This window comes from Apodemus sylvaticus, chromosome 10, assembly GCF_947179515.1.
Source record: "Apodemus sylvaticus chromosome 10, mApoSyl1.1, whole genome shotgun sequence".
Lineage (NCBI taxonomy): Eukaryota > Metazoa > Chordata > Mammalia > Rodentia > Muridae > Apodemus > Apodemus sylvaticus.
This window is the reverse complement of record NC_067481.1, coordinates 48,673,566-48,695,067: the sequence shown is the minus strand read 5'-3', so window position 1 is coordinate 48,695,067 and position 21,502 is coordinate 48,673,566. Positions and strand designations below refer to the sequence as shown.

General features: G+C 44.3%; 1 protein-coding gene across 4 annotated transcripts in view; it reads left to right on the top strand.

Annotated features, from left to right (window-relative positions):
* The window catches only part of Smg6 (SMG6 nonsense mediated mRNA decay factor), a 243,243-nt gene that overhangs the window by 112,995 nt on the left and 108,746 nt on the right, over positions 1-21,502 (top strand). For all 4 annotated transcript variants that reach the window (XM_052194232.1, XM_052194230.1, XM_052194233.1 and 1 more), the window contains 3 exons: positions 4,724-4,840; positions 8,308-8,476; positions 20,410-20,611. In XM_052194232.1, coding sequence (XP_052050192.1) covers positions 4,724-4,840; positions 8,308-8,476; positions 20,410-20,611 — 488 coding nt within the window. The remainder of the gene's footprint in view (positions 1-4,723; positions 4,841-8,307; positions 8,477-20,409; positions 20,612-21,502) is intronic.

Sequence of the window (21,502 nt, the reverse complement as noted above, 5' to 3'; positions counted from 1 at the left end):
AAGAAGAACATTTCTGCTTGAGCAGGTATTTGGCCACAGGAACACTGGGAAATATGGTCACTTGCCCACTTGTAGGAGGAAGCAAAACCAATTTTAGACCTCAGCGGACTTTCTTGGTAAGAAATATTTCCGGCTGACGTCCCTAGCCAAAACCATCCCCCTAAATCCTTAAGAAAGCCTGCTTTTGGAAAGAAGGGGAAAGGCTATTTCACAGTGTTAATGAGTTCCTCAGCTCATGTCAGCCTCTGCTACCTGACACAGAGCCAGAGGAACCATGCAAGTATCAAGGCAAACAATGCCTTTTCCTCCCCACCCACATCACTTGCTGGCGTGGGATAGCACAACTTCGGAGATACATATGTATATATGAAGTTGTCTAATATTAATATTAATATTTTCATGTTTAATAGACTAGACCCAAATTCCTAAATCTAATCCTAGAGTAAGTGGGCTCTGGACTGATAGAAGTTATTTTCCTACCTACTTTCATAAGTGAGTACTCTCAGGGAGTGGTATCTTAACATTTCTTGCTCATAGAAGCCTGTATGAGACCAAGAACATCCTGAATATACTATACTACATACTCAATACATTTTTTTCACTTGAAATGTATTGGGTCCATGGTTATCATAGTCATTTGGATAAATGATAATTTTATTCAACCTACTAAAAGATCCTTTAGTTACAAAATCCACAATTTGTTTGTAGCTATGTTCTCTCCTGAGTTTAGCATTATTAAAGATACTCAGTATGTGCTTGTCATCATATGACCAAGCCATGGACACAGGCCTTTTGTTAACAGTTGCCAGATAGTAAGGTCAGTCTAGGGATGACTAAGGCCCAGACATTCTTGGATAGCTTGGGATATGTCTACCTGCTTAGTCAGGGAAGAATACCCCTCATTTGTACCTTTTCTCCAGCTAGACCACTCATATAAGCAGGCAGTGTGCTTTGGAGCCTGTGCTTAAGAGAGCATGTTGATAGGTTGAAATAACCAGGCATTGCAGCTGCAAACTGCCTTTAGGCTGTTGTCCAGTTCTACACCATAGGTACCTGTTTTTATAGAGGTTCCATACCTGATAGCAGTACCCAACCCATTCTGTTGAGAAGCCACAGATACCATTACTTTTAAGGCCCTAGCTCCCACCCTGAACTCTGAGAAATAATGTACCTGTTTATCATAAAACTTAAGATGAGCTTGGAGAAAGTTCTCTCCTTCTGGAAGTTCTGTTGCTATAGAGAATGAACTATATACCCAGTTCGTGGAACAAAGACTTCTTCCCCCATCTCTGTAGCCTTTTCGGATGACTTCTGCCTAAGATGTTCAGTTGATCAGTGGGTGTTACTTTGATCAAGAGTTTCAGTTGCCAGTATGTAGCCTCTACTCATCCTCCAGCTTCCTCTGTCTTGGCCTTCGTCCTTCACTCTGGACTTTGCTGCTTAGTAAAGACATGCTGGTGGTAGTGCCTGCAGGGACCCACCTGAGATAGAATGAAGTTAACAGTGCTACTGCCTGTGGCCTAGGAGCAGGGAGACACTGCAACTTTCCTTGGGATGAGTTACGGGTCTTCCTCTCTCTTCTCGTGTCCTTTCTCCTCTTGATGCTTATATACTTGCCTCTCTCTCTCTCTCTCTCTCTCTCTCTCTCTCTCTCTTTGTTTTTTTTCAGACAGGGTTTCTCTGTGTAGCCCTGGTTGTCCTGTAACTCATTCTGTAGACCAGGCTGGCCTCAAACTCAGAAATCTGCCTGCCTCTGCCTCCCAAGTGCTGGGATTAAAGGCGTGCCACCACCACTGCCAGGCGCTCTCTCCTCCCTCCCTCCCTCTCTCTCTCTCTCTCTCTCTCTCTCTCTTTCTCTCTCTCTCTCTCTCTCTTTTAAATTAGTGTGTGTGTGTGCGCGCGCGCGCGCGCGCGCGCGCACACACACACACACACATTTTTGTACATGCGTACTCAAGTCTGTGGGTGCACATACTGTAATGCAGGTGTTGGAGCCACAGAAAACTTTCCAGACTCCGTTCCCTCTTTCCACTATGTGGATTCCAGAAATGTTACTCAAGTTGTAAGGCTTAGTGGCGGGTGCCCACAGAGCCATCTCACCTACTCTCTTGTTTCCTATCTCTTTAAACAGAGGCTTATCTTAGTATAAGACTAGGAGTGATGATTTATTCTAATCTCATGGATTGTTACCACTTCCTTACTGCCTGTCACAGTTGTATTTATTGTAAAGGGTGACATTTGGGACCATTGGGCATCTGGAAGGATCATGGAAAAACCACAATTGAAGGATTGCTCCCCTTATGCTGTTCATATGTTGAGCCCTTCTGAGCAGCAGCTGGTTTCTCACCTCTAGAACTTTGAAAGTGCTTTGGGGTAGGCATTGTGGTCTTCATTCTTGCTCCTGTGGTGAAGACTTAAGAATAGCTGTGGTTGTGTAGTATCTCCTGGAGTAGCTTGCTTAGGTCCTTAGCAAACTAGTAAACTGGCAGGTCAAACAAAATGCAGGCAAGGACACAGATCAAATGTGTGGATAATTATCCTTTTAGTACTTGGAGATTGAGTTTTCCTGTGTTACTGAGGGGGGATTTTCAGATTAGCTGCTGCCAAAGCTGGTAAGTTTGGCCCCTGTGTCCATCTTCCTTTGTGTGATGGGTGTCTCCCCCTCTGAAGCTGAAGTTGGACTGATGCTTCTGGCATGTTGTTATTGCCTTCAAAACTGGATAAAATGGCAGTTGAAGAGATCACTGATAGTATGTAGGTAAAGGCAGGGATATGGAAATATTGTAAAGACTAACTCTGCCCATCAACAGAGTGGCACCTCTCAGTGACCTAAAACTAGGAGGAAGTTAAAGCCAGGATGTAAGAGTGAGAAACCAGGGTGCTGGCATTAGAAGCCAGATTTACTCTTTTTTAACCCCGGGTGAAGGGGGCGGGGGAGACTAACACTGATCTAGTACATTATGTAATAAGCATTGTTTTTGACAAAAGTAATTCATTCAGCAAAAATAAGTTAATGTGTTTTTGTGTCTCATGTGTCTTAGGATGTCTAAGGATGTCTTAGGATGAGGAATATAGAGGGCCTAGGCCTGAAACCAAAGTTGGTGATCTAAGAAGATAAATTGTAAATCTGTTGTTGACTCTGTTCCTGCTAATGAAATAAGGTTTTGTACTATAACTTTACATTATCAATAGCTAACTAAAGCAGAGACTTTATAACTCCAGCTTATTTTGTGCATTTTGAGGTAATGGGGCTTAGGGAAGTGACTTGATGAAGAATTTATACAGGTGGAGGAGGAATCATTTTTCATCAGTGGTATAGTCTATGATGAATTGCTTATGCTCCACTAAATAATAACCTATACCCGTGCTCATACTAGCAACTTTAATTAATCTCGGTGGGTCACTGAAAAAAAAAGGGTGAAGGGGCAGGTACATATGATCCAAATGCATTCATATATGAAGTTACCAAAGAATAAATAATGTTTTTTAAAGAAATGAACGGGCTGGAGTCTGGGTTTGGGGTCCCAGCACCTACACGTAGGCTCCCAGTCAGTAACTCCCAGAGGACCTGTCTGCCATCCCCAAGTCATAGTCATGCGCATCATCTATACATTTACATGCAAACGAAGCACACATAAAATAAAAAAATCTTTAAAGCAAAGAAAAATTAAAAACAAAAGCTATGAAAATAAGAGGGTGACTTGTTGGAAACTACAAGGGGTTTAGAGGGATTGGCGAGGGGTAAGAGAGGGTAAAGAGTGAATATACTCACACTACATTATGTACATGTATAAAATTATCAATGAATTAAAGTATTTTTAAGGATAAAATTTAAAACAGGATACAGTTGAGTTAGTTATGTAAGATTAGACCTTTTTTCAATGATCTAACCTTGAGCATTCTAGAAAAGAAAGTGACTTTGTAGTCTTGCCTTCTTACATACACTCTCTTTGTTAGAAATTTCTCACACTCAACAAGGACCTAGGGGTTGGAGAGATAGCTCAGTGGTTAAGAGCACTGGCTGCTCTTCCTAAGACCTGAGTTCAGTTCCCAGCCTCCACTTGGCAGTTCACAGCTGTCTATAACTGTCCAGTTCTTAGGTATCTGACACCATCACATCATTGTGTATAAAATTCAATTATATATAAAAAAGGAAGAGCCTTGGGCTGGAGAGATAGCTCAGTGGGTAAGAGCCTGACTGCTCTTCGGAAGGTCCTGAGTTCAAATCCCAGAAACCACATGGTGGCTCACAACCATCCGTAATGAGATCTGATGCCCTCTTCTGGTGTGTCTGGAGGCAGCTACAGTGTACTTAGATATAATAAATAAATAAATCTTTAAAAAAAAAAGCCTTACAGAAACTGTATTTTTATGAGGCCCCATTTGTCAATTCTTGATCTTAGAGCATAAGCTATTGGTGTTCTATTCAGGAACTTTTGTGTTAATTTTTAAGTTTATGTAATAAGTGGTATATATTTTAATTAAAAATAAATTAAAAGTTTAAAAGACTTACATGGGGGATCTTGTGGTGTTATCTGGCACTCCTCCATGTGCAGGGCAAGCTGGCAAGTGCTCTGTATATAATACAAAGTCGTATAAATCTACTTCAAGAGAGCTTACTGCCACCACCTGTCATTCTAGAGAAAGAAAAGAAAGCCGAGCACCGTGGTCAGGGAGCCCTCCACGGGGCAGGTGGGATGGAGTTTCCTTTGCTTCCTTGCAGACTGCTTCTCAGAGGAGTGTCGTTCTGTGATCCAGGAACAAGCTGCATCTTTGGGCTTGGCTATGTTTTCTCTACTGGTCCAGCGCTGCACATGCTTACTTAAGGACTCTGCCAAAGGTAAGCAGGAGGAGCCCTGGCCACTGGGTTTTCCGGTTGCCCAGCCCTGTCCAGATGAACCTCAGAGTGTTGATGCTCTGTCTTTTCCAGCTCTCTGGTCTCTTTCCTTCCAGCGTGTCCCATGTCCTTCTCCCTTTGTCACATTAAGCAGCCCATCTGTGCCTGTAGTCTGACGGCCTGTCAGAGCCGCCTTCTTCTTTATGGCTCTCTGCCTTCCCTTTTTACTGTAGTAGTTAGGAACTTCATCCTGCCTGTGGGCTGCTCTGGGAGATCTTTGTTTATTGGCTTGGTTTCCATTAATGCATTCATTCACCCATTCACTCATTCATTTATTCATAGGCAGGGTCTCTCTTAATGTTGTTGACCTGGAACTCTCTATATAGGCCAGGCTGGCCTTAAACTCACAGATCTGTCTGCTTCTGCTTCCTCAGTGCTGGAGGCATGCACCACCACACTGGGTTTTATGTGTTCTTTTATCTTTAGAAAGGCCCAAAGAGGGACTGAAGAAATGGCTCAGTGGTTAAGAATACTGGCTGCTGTTTCAGAGGACCCAGATTTGATTCTCAACACTCACATGCTAGCTAACAACCATCAGTAACTTGAACTTTTTTCTTTTTGTTTTAATTTTCTTTCTTTCTGTCTGTCTTTCTGTCTGTCTTTCTGTCTATCTTTCTTCCTTCCTTCCTTCCCTTTTTCCTTCCTTCCTTCCTTCCTTCCTTCCTTCCTTCCTTCCTTCCTTCCTTCCTTCCTTCCTTCCTTCCTTCCATCTATCTAGGTATCTATTTACTTATTTAATGTATTTGAGTACATCAATGCTTTCTTCAGACACACCAGAAGATGGCATCAGATCTCATTACAGATGGTTGTGAGCCACCATGCGTTTGCTGGGAATTGAACTCAGGACCTCTGGGAGAGCAGTCAGTGCTCTTAACCACTGAGCCATCTCTCTAGCCCACCATCTGTAACTTGAATTGCAGGGGATCTGATGCTGTCTTCAGCCCTCTGAGGACCAGCAATGCAAGTGGTACACAGACATATTTGCAAGAAAAACACCTACACACATTACATATAAAAACAAATAGAAACATCTGAAGACTACTAATGAGTCTTCCCTTTCATTTTCCTATCTCCCCAGTGCAAGGGACTGAACAAATTTCTTTATGTTTTCATAATTTTATGTTTTTATGAATTTATAGTTCTGTCTTTTTGGTATGTGGTAGTTGCTATACCTACCTGGGATAGCTATCTTGAACTCACTGAACTAAGCAGGTTCTACTAGTCCTTGCCTTAAGGTATTATGCCAGATCCTTTATATTTTAACCTAGAAGTCTACCTTAGATCATTGTAGCCAAGAAAGGTAGGAGTAAGATCCTTATCTTGGTTTCTGTTATCAATATTGGCAAGCAGCAAGACTCCTCCCTCCGTTGTGCATTTATACCCAGTCCCATTTACACTGGTGTCCCATTACACCAGTGTTGTGAATACCTCCTGCTTCTAGAGTTGCCTTTTATTCAAAGGTAGGAACAATTTATTTTGAAACAGTTTCACATACAAAACAGTTGAGTTTAGTGGCTTATGACCATAAACCTAGTGACTCAGGAATTCTTAAGAATTCCAGGTCACTCTTGGCTATATATAGAGGGAGTTTGAGATGAGACTGGACTACATGATACCCTCAAAAAACAAAAATAGGGCCAGCAATATGGCTTGGTAGATCACAGACACACACACACACACACACACACTAATAATAAAATTTAAATGGATAATGCAAAGCATTTTTATATATGCTTTTTCTAGACTCCCAGGTAGTAAGTTTTTACTGTGTCTTTAAACATGCACATTCATGCTTATTGTTTTTGTTCTGAATCATTTGATCTTAAACTGCAAGCGTAATGGCCCTTTGGCTCTAAATACTTGACTTTGTATTTCTTCACACTAAGGATGATATCTTAACAGTTAGCAAAATCTGGGGGCTAAGAATGTATTCAGTGGTAGAGTACTTGCCTAGCATTTATAAGCCCTAGTTTATATTCTTATCAAAACAATAAACAAATAAGAACAGTTGCAAAAAATCAAGGAATTGGGGCTAGCACAGTGGCTCAGTGACTAAGAGCAAATACTACTGTACTGGCTGGTTTTGTGTGTCAACTTGACACAGGCTGGAGTTATCACAGAGAAAGGAGCTTCAGTTGGGGAAGTGCCTCCATGAGATTCAGCTGTGGGGCATTTTCTCAATTAGTGATCAAGGTGGGAGGGCCCCTTGTGCGTGGTACCACCTTTGGGCTGGTGGTCCTGGGTTCTATAAGAGAGCAGGCTGAGCAAGCCAGGGGAAGCAAGCCAGTAAGAAACATCCCTCCATGGCCTCTGCATCAGCTCCTGCTTCCTGACCTGCTTGAGTTCCAGTCCTGACTTCCTTTAGTGATGAACTGCAACGTGGAAGTGTAAGCTCAATAAACCCTTTCTTCCCCAACTTGCTTCTTGGTCATGATGTTTGTGCAGGAATAGAAACCCTGACTAAGACAACTACTCTCAAAGCAGAGAACCTAAGCTTTGGTCCTAGCACTCACTTTGCTCACAACTGCCTGTCACTCCATCTCCAGGGCATCCAAATATCCTTCTGGCTTCCAAGAGCGCCTGCACTCATGTGTGGATGCCCACTTACAGATACACACAAGTACACATAATGAAATCTAAAATCAATTTAAGAAAGAAAAATAGAAAACCAGTGTTGATGTAGTACTATTATTGAATATATAGGCCTTATTCAATTTGTACTTATTTTCCTGATAATGTTCTTTGTTTAGAAAGAGTCATTTAAAGTAGGCCAGTCTGACTTCAAGCTCAAAATTCTCCAGGCTCAGCCTCCTGAATACTATAATCACAGGCATGTGCTACCATGCCCAATTCTGACAATATTCTTTGGGCTGCAGGGTGGGGGTGGGGGAGTGGGGTGGGGTGGGAGGCTCTACCCTAGGCTCTAATTCAGGATCACACACTGCATTTAAATGCTATATCTCTTTAGTCTCTTTCAACCTCTCTTCCATTGTCCTTCATAGCCTTGACATATGGAAATATAAGCCATTTATTTTCTAGAATGTTCCACAATTTGTATTTTTCTGATGATTTTTTTCTGATTAAGTTCAAGTTTTGCAATTGTGGCAGGAACTCTGATGCCATCTTGGTGCTGTGCTTAAGGGATTCTAGAACAGTGAGCTGGAGGCCAGAGTGGAGACTTATGCTCGACCCCAGGTGAAGCAGAAGCTTTGTCTCCAGGAGAAAGCCAGCTTTCTGGTTCTCTCTTTGTAGTACTTTCAGAGTCCCCAGAGGTGCTGGTGCATGTCCTCACTTTTGAGTCCTACTCTCCTATAACGTGCAGTCCCTCTGCTAAGAGGCTGCTGCAGTCCCAGCATGCTGGGCTTCACTCAGTACACACAGGCCCCGGTTCTCATGCTTTGCCTCTGCAGCTCAGCTGTCCTCTCCTGAAGATCAAGAGGACCAAGACGACATCAAGGTATCTTCCTTCGTCCCGGACCTGAAGGAGCTGCTCCCCAGTGTGAAAGTCTGGTCAGATTGGATGCTTGGCTACCCAGACACCTGGAATCCTCCACCCACATCGTTGGATCTGCCCTTGCAGTAAGTTGGCTTGCCTGTTCTTCCATTCTGTGACAGTGGTTTGTAGTGTTCCTACCCCCATCCCCAAACACACACCTTTCCATGTCTAGTCCTAAGTCATTGTCTGCTTACTTTTAACCATTACAGCTTCCTTCTTTTCTCCTCCTTTGAAGCTTGATTTCTCCATTTTCTTGTCACCTGTCTTGTCCCTGATGATGTAGGTTATCTTGGCCTGTTGTTTAGTCCTTTCCTTTACCTTGGCCTCTCCCCTTTTCTCTTCCTCTATGGCTGTGTCTCGTTGTTTGGCCTTGTTCTTTGTCGCCTCACTTCATCCTGATCATTTTGTTGATGTTCGTACCGCTGATGCCTCTTTCTACACTTCAGTCTTTCTTTGTTAACTGACCTCACCTTTGTTACCTTCTGTACTTAGTGTTTTTCATCTTCGCTTGTGGTACTTAATGTGTGCCGGGGATGAGTGGGTACATACCTGTCTTCCTTCTCAGTTCACTCATTCCCTGTCTTCTCACCTTGCCCTCTGTGCAGTGTCTCTCGGGATACTTGTTGGGGTGAGGTGTATTAGTATGAGGATATGTGATTTTGCATAGGTGGTCTGTATAGATCTGTGTATTTGGGTTTTATTGTTGTTTCAGAATAATAGTAGAACATATAATGGAATTTGCCATTGTAACAATTTTAATGTTTATGATTCGTTGCCATAAATTACATCCAGAGTTTTATATAACCAGGTGTGTTCTTTCTTTGTCTGTGTTTGGATTCAGTCTACTAGCTCTTCCAGTCACAGTACTATTTGTCCTTGTGTGTCTGTAGATCTGTGTGTCTTAGAGTGTCTATCTGCACCCTTGAAGTATAAAGTTCTGTATGTTTTTACTTCTGTGAGGTTGTCCAAGGACAATTCAGTATGCCGGTCAGTGGCTGCCTATGTGTCTGTGTGTACCAGTCTGTGGCTATATGTATTATATCTGTATGATATGCTTTTATCTGAGCCTATGCCCATTTACACCTGTGGTTTTTGTGTCCTTGTTTGTGTTTGGGTTCATATGTCCATTCCCATAGCAGTCTATTCTGGTGTCTGGATCTATGGCAATACCTTTTATTTTTCCTTTTTAGATTTATTTATTCATGTGCGTGTGTGTGTGTGTGTGTGTGTGTGTGTGTGTGTGATTGTTTTGCTCACATGTATACCTATGCACCACATGTATGCTTGGTACCCATAGAGGTTAGAAGAGGGGATTGGATCTCCTAGAATTGTAGTTGTGGACAGATGTGAACTGCCATGTGGGGCATTGAAAATTGAACCCATGTCTTCTGCACAAACAGTAAGTGCTTAGCCACTAAGCTATCATCTTTCTAACACCTAAATATGTTTTTGAAAGCCTTTGCCCAAATTTACATATTGGTATGATGTGTTTGTCGATTTGATTGTTTTTGTGTGCTAATGTAAATGTCTCTGTTGGATGAGGATTCTTTGTGTGAGGATTTGTTTGTGTCTTTCTGTCTGTCTCTGCTTGTCTCAGCTTGCTTCTACTTGCCTTGTTTGTCTCCCTTTATTAGGGAGACCAACTGTCCCACCACCCAAGAATGGTAGATATTTTAAATGGTTTGGAAAAAAAAATCACAAGAATACTAATTCAAACTTAAGAAAATTACATACAAGTCAGATTTCAGTAATGTTGTATGAGAGCACAGGCAAGCTTGTTTATTTTTTGTTTTTTTATATAACAGCAACAGAGCTGAGTGTTTGCCACAGAGACTGTACAGCCCACAAAGCCTAAATCACTGACTCCACAGCCTGCTACAAAGAAGACCTGACCCTCGATCTCTCATTCTTTCATTACATATTAGCACAGTAGTATCTGCATGTAGGCACCATCTCTATTAGTTCTCTCTCCCCCCTCATCTTCTTTCTCTTTTCCTTCTTCTTTCCCACTATCTCTAGATCTTTATGTCATTGATTTTCTCCCTGATCACCCACCACTCAGTCTCTGACTTTTCCTTTCCCATAGGTGTATGCAGTGAAAGCTGCTTTAGGCTCTGTGGGCTATGTATGTGTGTGATTTGTGTTTTGTAACAAGCATGGGTACCTAGTCTTTCATCATTCATGCCCGGGGCTCTTCTCTGGTAGAAGCAAACACTGGAGGGTAGAGTGTGGGCACCTTGGCTCCTGCTGCGGAGTGAGGGGGACTTTGTCTGGGTTGGCAGCCAGGCATGTGTATCTCCTAGACTTATGGGTGTCCCACAGAGAGAAGACTGCAGCAGAGATTTCTGGTCAGTAGTTACTGAGCTCTCTGTGTGGGCTGTGTAGTCTTGACTCTTCGCCTACTTTCCTTCTAAATTATTTCCTTGTACCTCACCCCAAGAGGCACCTCTGGACTCCCGCTTTCTCTGGTTCCTCCCTAGCTCTAGCTTTCTAACTGTGTGGACAGTGCTCCCAGCATCAGACAGCTCACATACTTCCTGTGAGCCTTCCTAGGTTTCCAAAATGTGTTCCAGACTGGAAGTCTCATGAGCAGGGTTGAACCCTGAGTTGGGCAGCGGGAGCCTCACAAAAGAGCTAACAGACCTGCTGGCCAGGGGCAGCTGTTTCCCAGCAGTGATCCCTGAAGAATTAGCATCTACAGTCTCAAATTTTTAGGCTATTAATCTGTAACGCAATTACAGGTTGCCTTGTGGGCAAGGCAATTTGCAATTTGGGGGGAAATAGCTATAAAAAAGGCAACTTTCTAAGTATCTACACCCGTGCTTCTGATGTGCAAATGGTCCTTGAGTGTCTTGTCTTCTGTCAGGGACAGAGAAGCAGACTGTCTGTCCCTGCGTCTTTCTCGGGTCACCTCAGCCCACATTCACAGGTCCCTTAGCTCTGGTGCGCCCGCCCTGAGCTGTCAGGTTGTTAATCCTTCCTAGCTCTTCTCCCCTCATCCATCTTACCTCCTCCTCTCTTTGGCTTTTGTTTGGCTTTGGAATTACAAAGCTTGGGGCTGGAGAGATGGCTCAGTGTTTAAGAACACTGACTGCTTTCCAGAGGTCCTGAGTTCATGTGGTTCCCAGCAACCTCATCGTGGCTCACAACCATCTGTAATGGGATCTGATGCCCCCTTCTGGTGTGTCTGAAGACAGCAAGTGTAAAAAAAAAAAGGAAATGCAAAGTTTATACAGGAAATACTGGGCTTCATTTGCTTGAGATGCTGAGCCTGTTTCCCCTTTGGATGTGGTAGAAAATGGTCTATTGCTGACTCTGTGCCCATCTTTTGACAAGGGCTCAGTCTATAGCTGAACACGTGGTCCAAGCCATCTCCAGCAGAACTAGAAGGGCTTGGGACACATGACTCATACTTGTTTCACTTATTCAGACTTCTTCTCATGAAAAAAACCAAATCTGATCCATTACTGTATTGAATTTGTCTTCCCAGTAAAGAAGTTTTTGTATCTTAAGACAGTCACTCTTAAGCCAGGTGGTGGTGGCGCACACCTGTAATCCCAGCACTTGGGAGGCAGAGGCAGGCAGATTTCTGAGTTTGAGGCCAGCCTGGTCTACAGACAGTTCCAGGACAGTCAGGGCTACACAGAGAAACCCTGTCTCAAAAAAAAAACAAAAAAACAAAAAAACAAACAAAAAAAAAACAAAAAGAAAGAAAGAAAAAGACATTCACTCTTGTGAATCTAGGCAGGAGATATGTCAGTGTTGTCAGGATTTAGATGCCCTTGTTCTTGTGTTCTCCCTTCCTCACCTCCCCCTCCTGTCACCTCCTGTCCTCTCTTTTCATCTCCCCACCCTCCCTTGCCCCTCATCATGATTAGCAGCTGACTCCAGAATGCAATAAGTGTCACGCAGCAGTTGCTGTCCTTGTGCCTGACCCCAAGGCATGGTCATATAAGGACTAAGCTCAGCAGAGCAAACCTTGTGTGACTAACACTGGGGGCAGCTCCATTTTGTAGCCTTAAAATCTGAGCATCAGAAAGGTAGATTCAGAGTTTTACTTTTCCACTTTTCTAGTTTTTTCCTATAACTGGCTACCTAGGTACTCCCAGTAAATACCAAGCCTGAGATCATTGGCAAGCTTTGGAAGCTTTGTCCTTTTCAAACTTGTGTCTTATAGTCATCCATCCAATCTATGGGCACCTTTGGTTATTGAAACAAGGTTTTGTTCTATAACCTAGGCTGAGCTGGAACTCACTTTGTAGTCCAGGACGGTTTCAGATTCGTGGCACTCCTGCCTAACCCTGAAGCACTGGCATTACAGGTGTGAGCCACCAGACACGGCTTTGATGATGTCTTCTCTTGAGGCCATAGGAATGACATACCCTAGATAGTTCTATAGAGGTCAGAACGATAACACCCCTGACACTAGAAAGTTCCTTCTTGCAGATCTTCATTTTGAAAGACTTAGGGATGCTCTCTAGGGAGTAAGAAGGAAATGGCATCCACTTACTGCTGGCCCCTTTTGTGCTTTTGTTGGTCCTTGCCTGCATTTCTTCTCTGATCTTAAGGTGGCTAGATAATCTATAGTTTTCTTGCATTTCCTCTGGAAAATCCAGATGATCCCTCTGACCTGTTGGACCCTTACTTCATCTTGACCCCTTCATTTGTGCCTTCTCTCCTTGGATGGCTAGAGATTCGTGGCACATAATCCTTCACTGTCCTGAGGGATTCCAAAGTTCACCATTAGTTTTCTCGGTTCTCTCCTCTTTACCTGCGTTCCTATTCTTTCTAGTCAGATCTCCTGACTAGAGGTAATCACATATGGAGCACTTATGATGATGGTGACAGGATCTCATTATTCTTGAAGAGCTGACAAGGGAAGCTTTGCAGAGCTATTTGTTCCTTCCCCACAACGGCATTGAGTGGGTCTGGAGTCAGCATGTAGGTAAGGAGACATCACTTGGCTCTGTTAGGAGATTTGATAGAACGACTTTGTGTCCCAGGAGATTGGAGTAGACTATAGCAAGTGACTTCCTTGTCCACTGTAAAAGGCAGTATAGAGGGTTTTGATCATTTTAGAGCAGATTTCAATGTTTGGAGAGACCACCTACATGACTGTCAACTAGCACAAGTTCTTAGCTCTTCTACACCAGGGCTTTTTTAAGGCAGGAAAAGCAAGCAGCTGCTTTCTACTTCACCAAGTGACCATGAGGAAAGGTGTTAATGTCAGCTGATGGAAGAAAAGCTGAACAGCAGTCTTCCATGAACCCAGACATAGGAGCTCCTTGTATCCCAGGACCTTGGGCAGAGCCAGGGCAGTGGGACAACCTACCTCATTTCACAGTCTCTGCCGAAGCCAAGTCTTCCCTCATCTTGATCTCTAGTTCTCAGTAAGTGAAAGAGTCAGGGGACTCTGAGAACATCCAAACCTAGCCCAGCTGTGGCAGTTGGTTTATTGCTTTCAGCTGGTACTTGAACCCGGGTCCTGGTCTTGGAGGCTTTCCCAGGTTTAATCCCCAGAGCTTTCTCTGCAGCTGTATGACACTGTGCTGACCCCGAATGAGGATAGGAAAATAGAACCAGTGCCAAGCCAGAGTCTCTTTTTCATTTGGAGTCTGGCTGTCTGCCCATGACCAGGGTTACATAATGGGAAACATAGCTGGGGCTCTGGAGAGCCCGCGTTTCACCAGGCTGCCCAGACCTTCGCATTCTGACGCTATATATCTTCCTAATTGTAGCTCGGATGCATTTATCACACTGTTGGATTGGAGTACTTTTTTTTTTTTTTAAATCTAGAAATTCCTGAACTTGCTGCTTTTCCATTGCTTCTCTTATATAGTCTGCAGATCATACTTGAAAAAAATTCTAGAGAGACTTCCGTGGCTCCCTCATCAGAGAGAAAGGGGGTGTGTCCTCAGGGAGCTCACATATGTTGGCCTTGTAGATGAGATACGAATTCTTGAGTTAAAGAAACAGCTAGTTCGTGCACCCTCATAGGCAACTCTGAATGAGAACTAATCCCAAATCTAATCGGCAGACTTTCAAGGACGCTTAATACGTCTTCCCAAAGAGCATTTTAGGAGGTCACTAAGTAATAGTCCATCAGCACTTCCCTGAAGGAAGTGCTGGTGACTATGGGAAGCCCCTTTGCTACTCTGGCTCCCCACCCAGTCTCCCTGGCTCCACTCTGGGGCGTCAGCACTGCAGCCTGGCACCAAGGGGTTCCTCTTCCTCCAAGTGCTGAGCATGGGGCACACATGATCTCTCCCATGGCAGGAACCTCTGTCTTCTCCCTACTCCTCCCATAGGACTCCTTGTAAAAGAAAGGGGTGTTGGTGTGTAAGGCTTTAGTCTGACCTTGCAGGGTACAGCAGCTGACCCCAGGGAGAAACTTTCCAGCACTAGACTAAGGTTATTTGGGTCCAGTATATGCTAAACTGAGAAGATGTGTTGGAGTGGTTACAGCTAAAAGTTTGAAGAGGCAGGAACCGTGAGAATCCGCACCAGGGAGGCCACCAAGGGCTCCTCTGCTCAGGCCATGGAGATGTCAGAATCCCCTAGGGGCTGTTTTTCCCAAACCCAGTGCTGATGGGTTTACCACACCATAGTGATGTTCCAAAGGCTATACATACGAGAATGACTTGAAAGAACTGAAATCAAGTAAGGCTATGACCTAGAATGAGTTTGTGGAGATGACATAGGAGAAACACTTTGGTGCCTGAGAAATCCTACAAAGAGATTACAATGATCTGTTACTGACTGTATGGCTCTCGCTACACTGCCTAGCAACATGGAGGCACTTCTGTCCTTGATGTAGTACAGCTTCAGAATGTGATTTGCTCTGCTAGGCAGAACTGATTTAGGGCTGAGTACTTTCTCAGAGGACCCATGAACTGTGATTGCTAAAGGGATAATCTTCAACTAGGTTAATTAGTAGGCATCTCTTATTTGTGAATCAAGGTATCTTGCTGTTGTCTTACCTCCTAGACAATCTTTGTATTGTGGCAGCATCTAAAACACAAATATTGTGGTTCCTGTATCCCAGTGAGAGAGCTTCATCTCCACCCTGATAGCCTACTATAGTTCCTAGCACTGAAGTTCCAGAACTGTGTAGTCATCCCACTGCATACAGGCTTTTGACAGAACTTATTACCATCTTATGCCCAAATATTATTCTTGTAGCACCATTAGACTTGTTAGATTTAGGTCCATTTTTGCAACTAGCTGCTTAAACCCTGCCATTTTTCCACAGTTACATAAGAAGTTTTCCAGGGCAACCAGGGTCTTAATGTTGTCTGTTGACCCAGAGAGTTGGGCTCCCAAAGGGAAATACATTTCTTAAAGCAGGTAATGTATGCCATTGAGCATTTGCTTGATAGTTTTTTGCCTTTCCTGTGAGTTTCTGCTCAGTGGGCTTTTGGCTTCCTTGTACCTACTTTCTATACTACCTTGGCTGTTTCCAGATTTCTTCACTCCAGGAACCCAAACTCCAACTTGTTTCCCATCTGTACTACCTCTCTGATCTTCCATAGCTCTGAAACACAATGCAGGGCTTCTTCTCACTCACCTCTTTCCGGGTTTGTTCTGCAGCTGTGGAGTTTGAATGTTAGTGTTTAAACAAGCTGGTATTACACAGGAAATGGCTACCTCCACAGGCCCCTGCAGGCTTGTAACATGGGGTCATTGTACTTGATATTAATCACCAGTCAGCCTATTCCCCCAGTAAAAATAGGAAGAAGTGTGTGAATGCTTAGTCTTCCTTGGTCTTTCTAGAGAGATAGACTGAGCCATGGTCAGAGCATTCCAACCTGTTACACTTCCTTAGTCGTGTCTGTTGGAGCTCTGGGAACAGTCCTACCTGACTTAACCTGGCAGATAGCAGACCTGGCTCTCTCCTTGCATTTCAGACAAGGAGATGATGGCTGTGGTATACCATGCCTCATACGCTCCACACCTCAGTCTTTCAGGGCACATAGTTGTATAACATCATCTGTGAGAACTATAGAAACACAAAAACTGTGGGCTCACCTGAGAGCAAGCTTCTCAATTCCCTGGACTGGAGAGTTTTCTAATGCTATTTGCAGAACTAACCCCAGCCTGAAGGGTTAATCTGATTCCCCAAGTCAATATCCTCCAAACAACCAGCCAAGAGTGTGTGTTGGTTCATTTCTGTGAAATGTGTTTCCCCAGTCACCTGGGCTGGCCTGGGCTGCATTGTATCGGCCAGCAGCTGCACTGCACTCAAACTGACAGCTACATTAAACCTTGGAATTCTGAGGCAATAAAAAGTAAATTAACTCTTTTTTTTTTCCCCTTGCTGGTGGAGTAAGTGAATGCATGTCTGTAGTGAACCTTGGTACTGAGTACATACCTCTAACTAGTCATTGCTGCTCTGTCTCAGGCTAGGATCTGGCATTCCAACTACAGCCAGAGATTTGCTTTCCTGGTGTGTGCTGTGTTCTTTGAGGTTGGGCTAGTGGGTTACTTTGCAACTGCTGATCCCTGAACACAAATCGCACCCCTAGCTTCTGAAAGACTCCATTGCCGCCATTCTGGGAGCCATAAATAGGTTTATTGAATACAGTTTCATATTCTCTGATTGATTTGTGTTTGCTTGGTGAAGAATGTACCCTAACTTTATGGGATTTTGTAGGCTCTAGTACATCCCCCAAATACAAGTTGAACCAGAAGAAGCCAGAAGGATTTGTCTAAGCCAAGCATAGGACCATATACCTATGATCCCAGCAGTCAGGACCACTGAGGCTTTGACACCAGTCAGGGTGACATGGTGAGTTCCAAGCCAGCCTGGACTGCAGAATGAGACTCTTTACGTCCTCCTACCCACCTATAACCTTCAATCTCCTCAGCAAAAAGCTGGATAGGAATGGGTGGCAGAGGGACTTGATTGAACCCCGTGTGCTCTCAAGTATCTTTAAGTTCTTCATAGCCATAAGGATTTTACTTTGTGCCCTTCCACCAATATTGACTCCTTGGGGGTCCAAGGGCTACTATGAGGTGAAGGTTAAATGACACTTCTTATTGGGATGAGAAAGAAGCATGGGGAACAAATTCAAGATGTCCCCCTTCTACTTAGACAGGAAACTATTCACCCATGGAATTTACCTCACACCCCTTTGGCACAGTTGACCTAAGCTTCCAGAAACAACCTCATCCTCTTGCAGGTGTTAGCTTTACAGTTCAGGTCTCTCACCTGGGTTTTTGGAGAACCTCCCCTTGTTGTTGTTTGTTTCTTGATTGTTTTTTCCAACACCTTTGTCACAGGTCGGCCCATGGGTACCAGTAAGATCAGGCTGACCTGACTACAGGAATGACATTTCATTGAAACATTTTTTTTTTAATATCTCTGTGATTCTGATCAGTCTAGCTTGACCCTTGCACTGCTTTTATTTATATTTCTGACTTGAGAACTCAGGGTACTTCCTATGTCTTTTGGCCCCAGCTGCTGTCTTACAAAATTAACAGGGTAAGAACTCTCATCTACCTTATCACTGCAGTGTGTCATAAGGTTTTGGCACAAGGTGGGTGGTAATGGGCAAAAGATAGAGGTGGGCAGGAGTCCCTAGTGATGAGCAGCAGTCTCTGGGAGGAGTCAGTTTCGTTTATCTGAGCCTTAGGGGACAGGAGAGCATGGTAATGAGAACCACATGGCACCACATATTTCTTCTTCTTGGATCCAAGATGGTAAGGGTGGGAGGATGAGAGGGCTGTGGGGCCTCCCACTGAGGAAACTGTGGGTGATTTTCTGCTGCCTCTCTCTGGCTGGGGATACTGCTGCCCACACCCTCATCCCTAACTCTGTCCTCAAGCAGCCTTGACCTGTTTAGCACCAACCATGACCTCCAAGCCAAGAATTCAGATGGGAGACTTTTCACCTTCTTCCTTCTCACTGGCGTTTTTCCTGTTTATTTTCCAAATTGCTGCTCTGCAGCCAAGCAGTGCCTGTTGGCCAAAGCACACCACGCTGTGGGATCAGACTCAGGCACTGGGCTCAAGTGGCCAGCAGGGCACTGGGGGAGGAAGCCGGGAACTGGAAGAGCCTCCCTGTGTGTCTCCCATGGGCAGCACTAACCTCAGAGGCAGCCCTGAGCAGCCCTATCACATCCGGTGCTTGTCTCTGCAGCCGGACCGGAGGATAAACTATCAGAGCTGTGGGGCAGTGCATCATTCCTCTTATTATTTTCTTCTCTGCAGATGGGGTCGTGGAAAGTTCAGTTCCTTTTAACCCTCAAAGTTCTGTTTATTCTACAGCTGGTAGCCTGAGTGCCGCATTTCCCATTACATCACAGAGGAGCCCAGGCAGATTTCTGCACAGAAACGTGTTGCAACTGTTTATTTTTTTCCATATTTAAACATTTCTGACAGCCAAACTCAGCTGAGCCAAAAGATGGAGCTTTGTGAATGAGTCTGCTTGTTGGTGTCCTTGCAGAGGGCTTTAGAAAACTTGCATCCCTCTGCTGATTCTTCCCAAACGGGTTGTTCTTGCTAGGCAAAGCCTGGGAAGTGACTTGGTTCTGCAGTACACGTGTGTTGATTATGTGCCGTTGTGTGATTAATGGGACTGTGTTCCGCCTGGTTCCCAGGACACTCCTGAAAACAAGATGTTTCGTTTCATTGCCTTTTCCTAGTGTAGTGATTTCAGTAAATAAGCCACCTCAGCCTCCTTCCACCTGAAGCTGGTGAGGGAGTCCCCATCCCTCCCCCAGTCTCCCCTAGCTTCACTCTCAGAGGAAATTCCTGAAATGCCCCCTTTCCTGTCATCTTGGAATGAGAGTTAGGGGTTGAATGGCTGAGGTCTCCCCCCACCCTGTAGCTCATGGACAGAGTCCCTGAGAGATTTCAAGGACTCTCAGAACTTACTGGCATGGCGCTTCTTCCTACTCAGTCTCTCCTGTGGGTTTTCTTCTTGTTGTCTTGTTTTGTTTTCTGTTTTTTTTAAAATAATATTCCTAACATCTTAGCATCTAGAGGGTAGGTACCTCCTATTCCAGTCTCCTGGGTTAGAAGCTTTTCTGGAGGAGAAAATCAAGTCTGTAAACTTGGCAGGCATTATATACAACTACAATTGAGGTTTACCTAGGCAGACAAAGTTTAGGAGATGTTTAAGACCCATCAAACAATCTAAGCCACAGTAGGCGATGGTATAAACTAAATAAACCTTCTTTCTATAATTCTACCTTGGAGTTTTAAGTAGAGAGAGATAGATCTTGTAGGTTTAATGCTTCTTCCTAGGTTCAACCAGAACCTGGTAATGTGGGACTAGGGTGACCAAGCAACCTGATTTGTGTTGGACTAGGGGACTTAAGAGATCTAAAAATTTTAGTGCTAAAACTTGGACAGTCCCAAGATGGTTTGTCGTCCTGTGTCTAATGTACAAGTGAGAGAAGGAAGAAGGCATAGCACAGCCAAGACAGCATTGCAGTGAGCAAGAAGCCTTCCCCTCCAGAGCAGACTTGGGCAGGACAGGAGGGGGATTTTCTTGGACATGTATTCATTTTACTGCTTACATACAGAGAATTAATTTATAAAATATTTCTAACAGGGAAGCCTACATGACTACATAGTGTGGCTGCTCCCTGTGCTGCTGTGGCTGAAGGAGAGAAGCTAGTGCCCAGTTTCTGTCTGTGTGGCATCTACTTGACTATGCAAGAGCAGGGACTCCTGAGAGCTGCCTTAGGCACTGGGTATCTAGACTGTTTAAAGTATCTCATCACACTGTCTGGAAAGGTGACAGGACCAGCATTAGGCAACTGGTTCTCAAAATTCACTGGTTAGGATTAAAAGTTCCCTGATCAATTTCACCTTTACATAGAGAATACACACACACAGATGGTGGCTATGGGCATGACTTCATATTGCAATTTTGATAGTATTTCTTGGCAGCTGCCAGCCAGCCTTACAGCTTTTGTTGCAAATATCTTTCCATTCCCAAAGCAGGAAGAACACTTTCACTGACCTCTTTAGAGCCATTCTTCTTTTCTCGTCTTATTTCTCACAGGGTTGCTGTGGATGTGTGGTCAACACTAGCTGATTTCTGTAACATACTGACTGCAGTGAATCAGTCTGAGGTGCCACTGTACAAGGACCCGGATGATGACCTCACCCTGCTTATCCTGGAAGAGGATCGGCTTCTCTCTGGCTTTGTCCCCTTGCTGGCTGCCCCTCAGGACCCCTGCTACGTGGAGAAGACCTCGGATAAGGTCAGCTGCAGGCCAGACATCCCTTCCCATTTATCCATTCTCTTAATTCTCCAGACTTTATTCTTGGGAAGTTTTCTGTGCAAACGGAACATGATTAAGTCATTGAGAAGGGTGTTAAGGGAAAATATCGACCTTTTAGCCGCTGACATCCAGTTCTGTGTCCTGAAAAAAAATCCCTCTCAACTTCCTTTGGGGGTGTGTGTGTGTCTTCCCCCAACCACCCCCCCCCGCCCCGCCCGGTGCCTCTGTGTGTGTATGAGAGAGAAAGGAAGGGGGAGGGAGGGAGGAGGAGGAGGAGAGAGAGAGAGAGAGAGAGAGAGAGAGAGAGAGAGCGCAGAGCTCCTGGCATGTTGTATATACGATCATTTCCTCACTTGTTTAAATAGTGCAGCTTGTGTTGGCAGTGCTCTTACTTAGCTCCAAATGGTTTGCATCATGCTTAAAGCACCCTCCTTCCTTCCCTCTCCCCCCTTCCCCAGCTACAGAACTTTGCACTAGGAAAACAGCCAGGGCTTTTTCCCTTCTCTAAGGAGGAGAGTGATAAATAGGTGACTAGAGAGAAGCAGACACCATGTGTTAACTTACAAAAAAAGCTTTTAGGAATATGAAGCATTCCTCACTGCCTGGTTTCTATTTTCCTTCCTCTAAGGAGTGTTTCAACCTGACTTTTTTCTTGTCTGTTTATAGAAAACAAAAGCCATTCCCTGTTGCCCTGGTGGGGACTGTGGAGCTTCTAGTTAGTTCAGTTGGGTCTTTAGCCAGTGGAGAGTAGGGTACTCTGGGTTGTTCTACCACACTGTGGGGAGTTAACAGTCTCCTGTGCTTAGGTACCCTTCAGAGAGTCTGTGACGTCGCACTCTCTAGAGGAGAGCCCCCTTTGGGGAGTAGTCC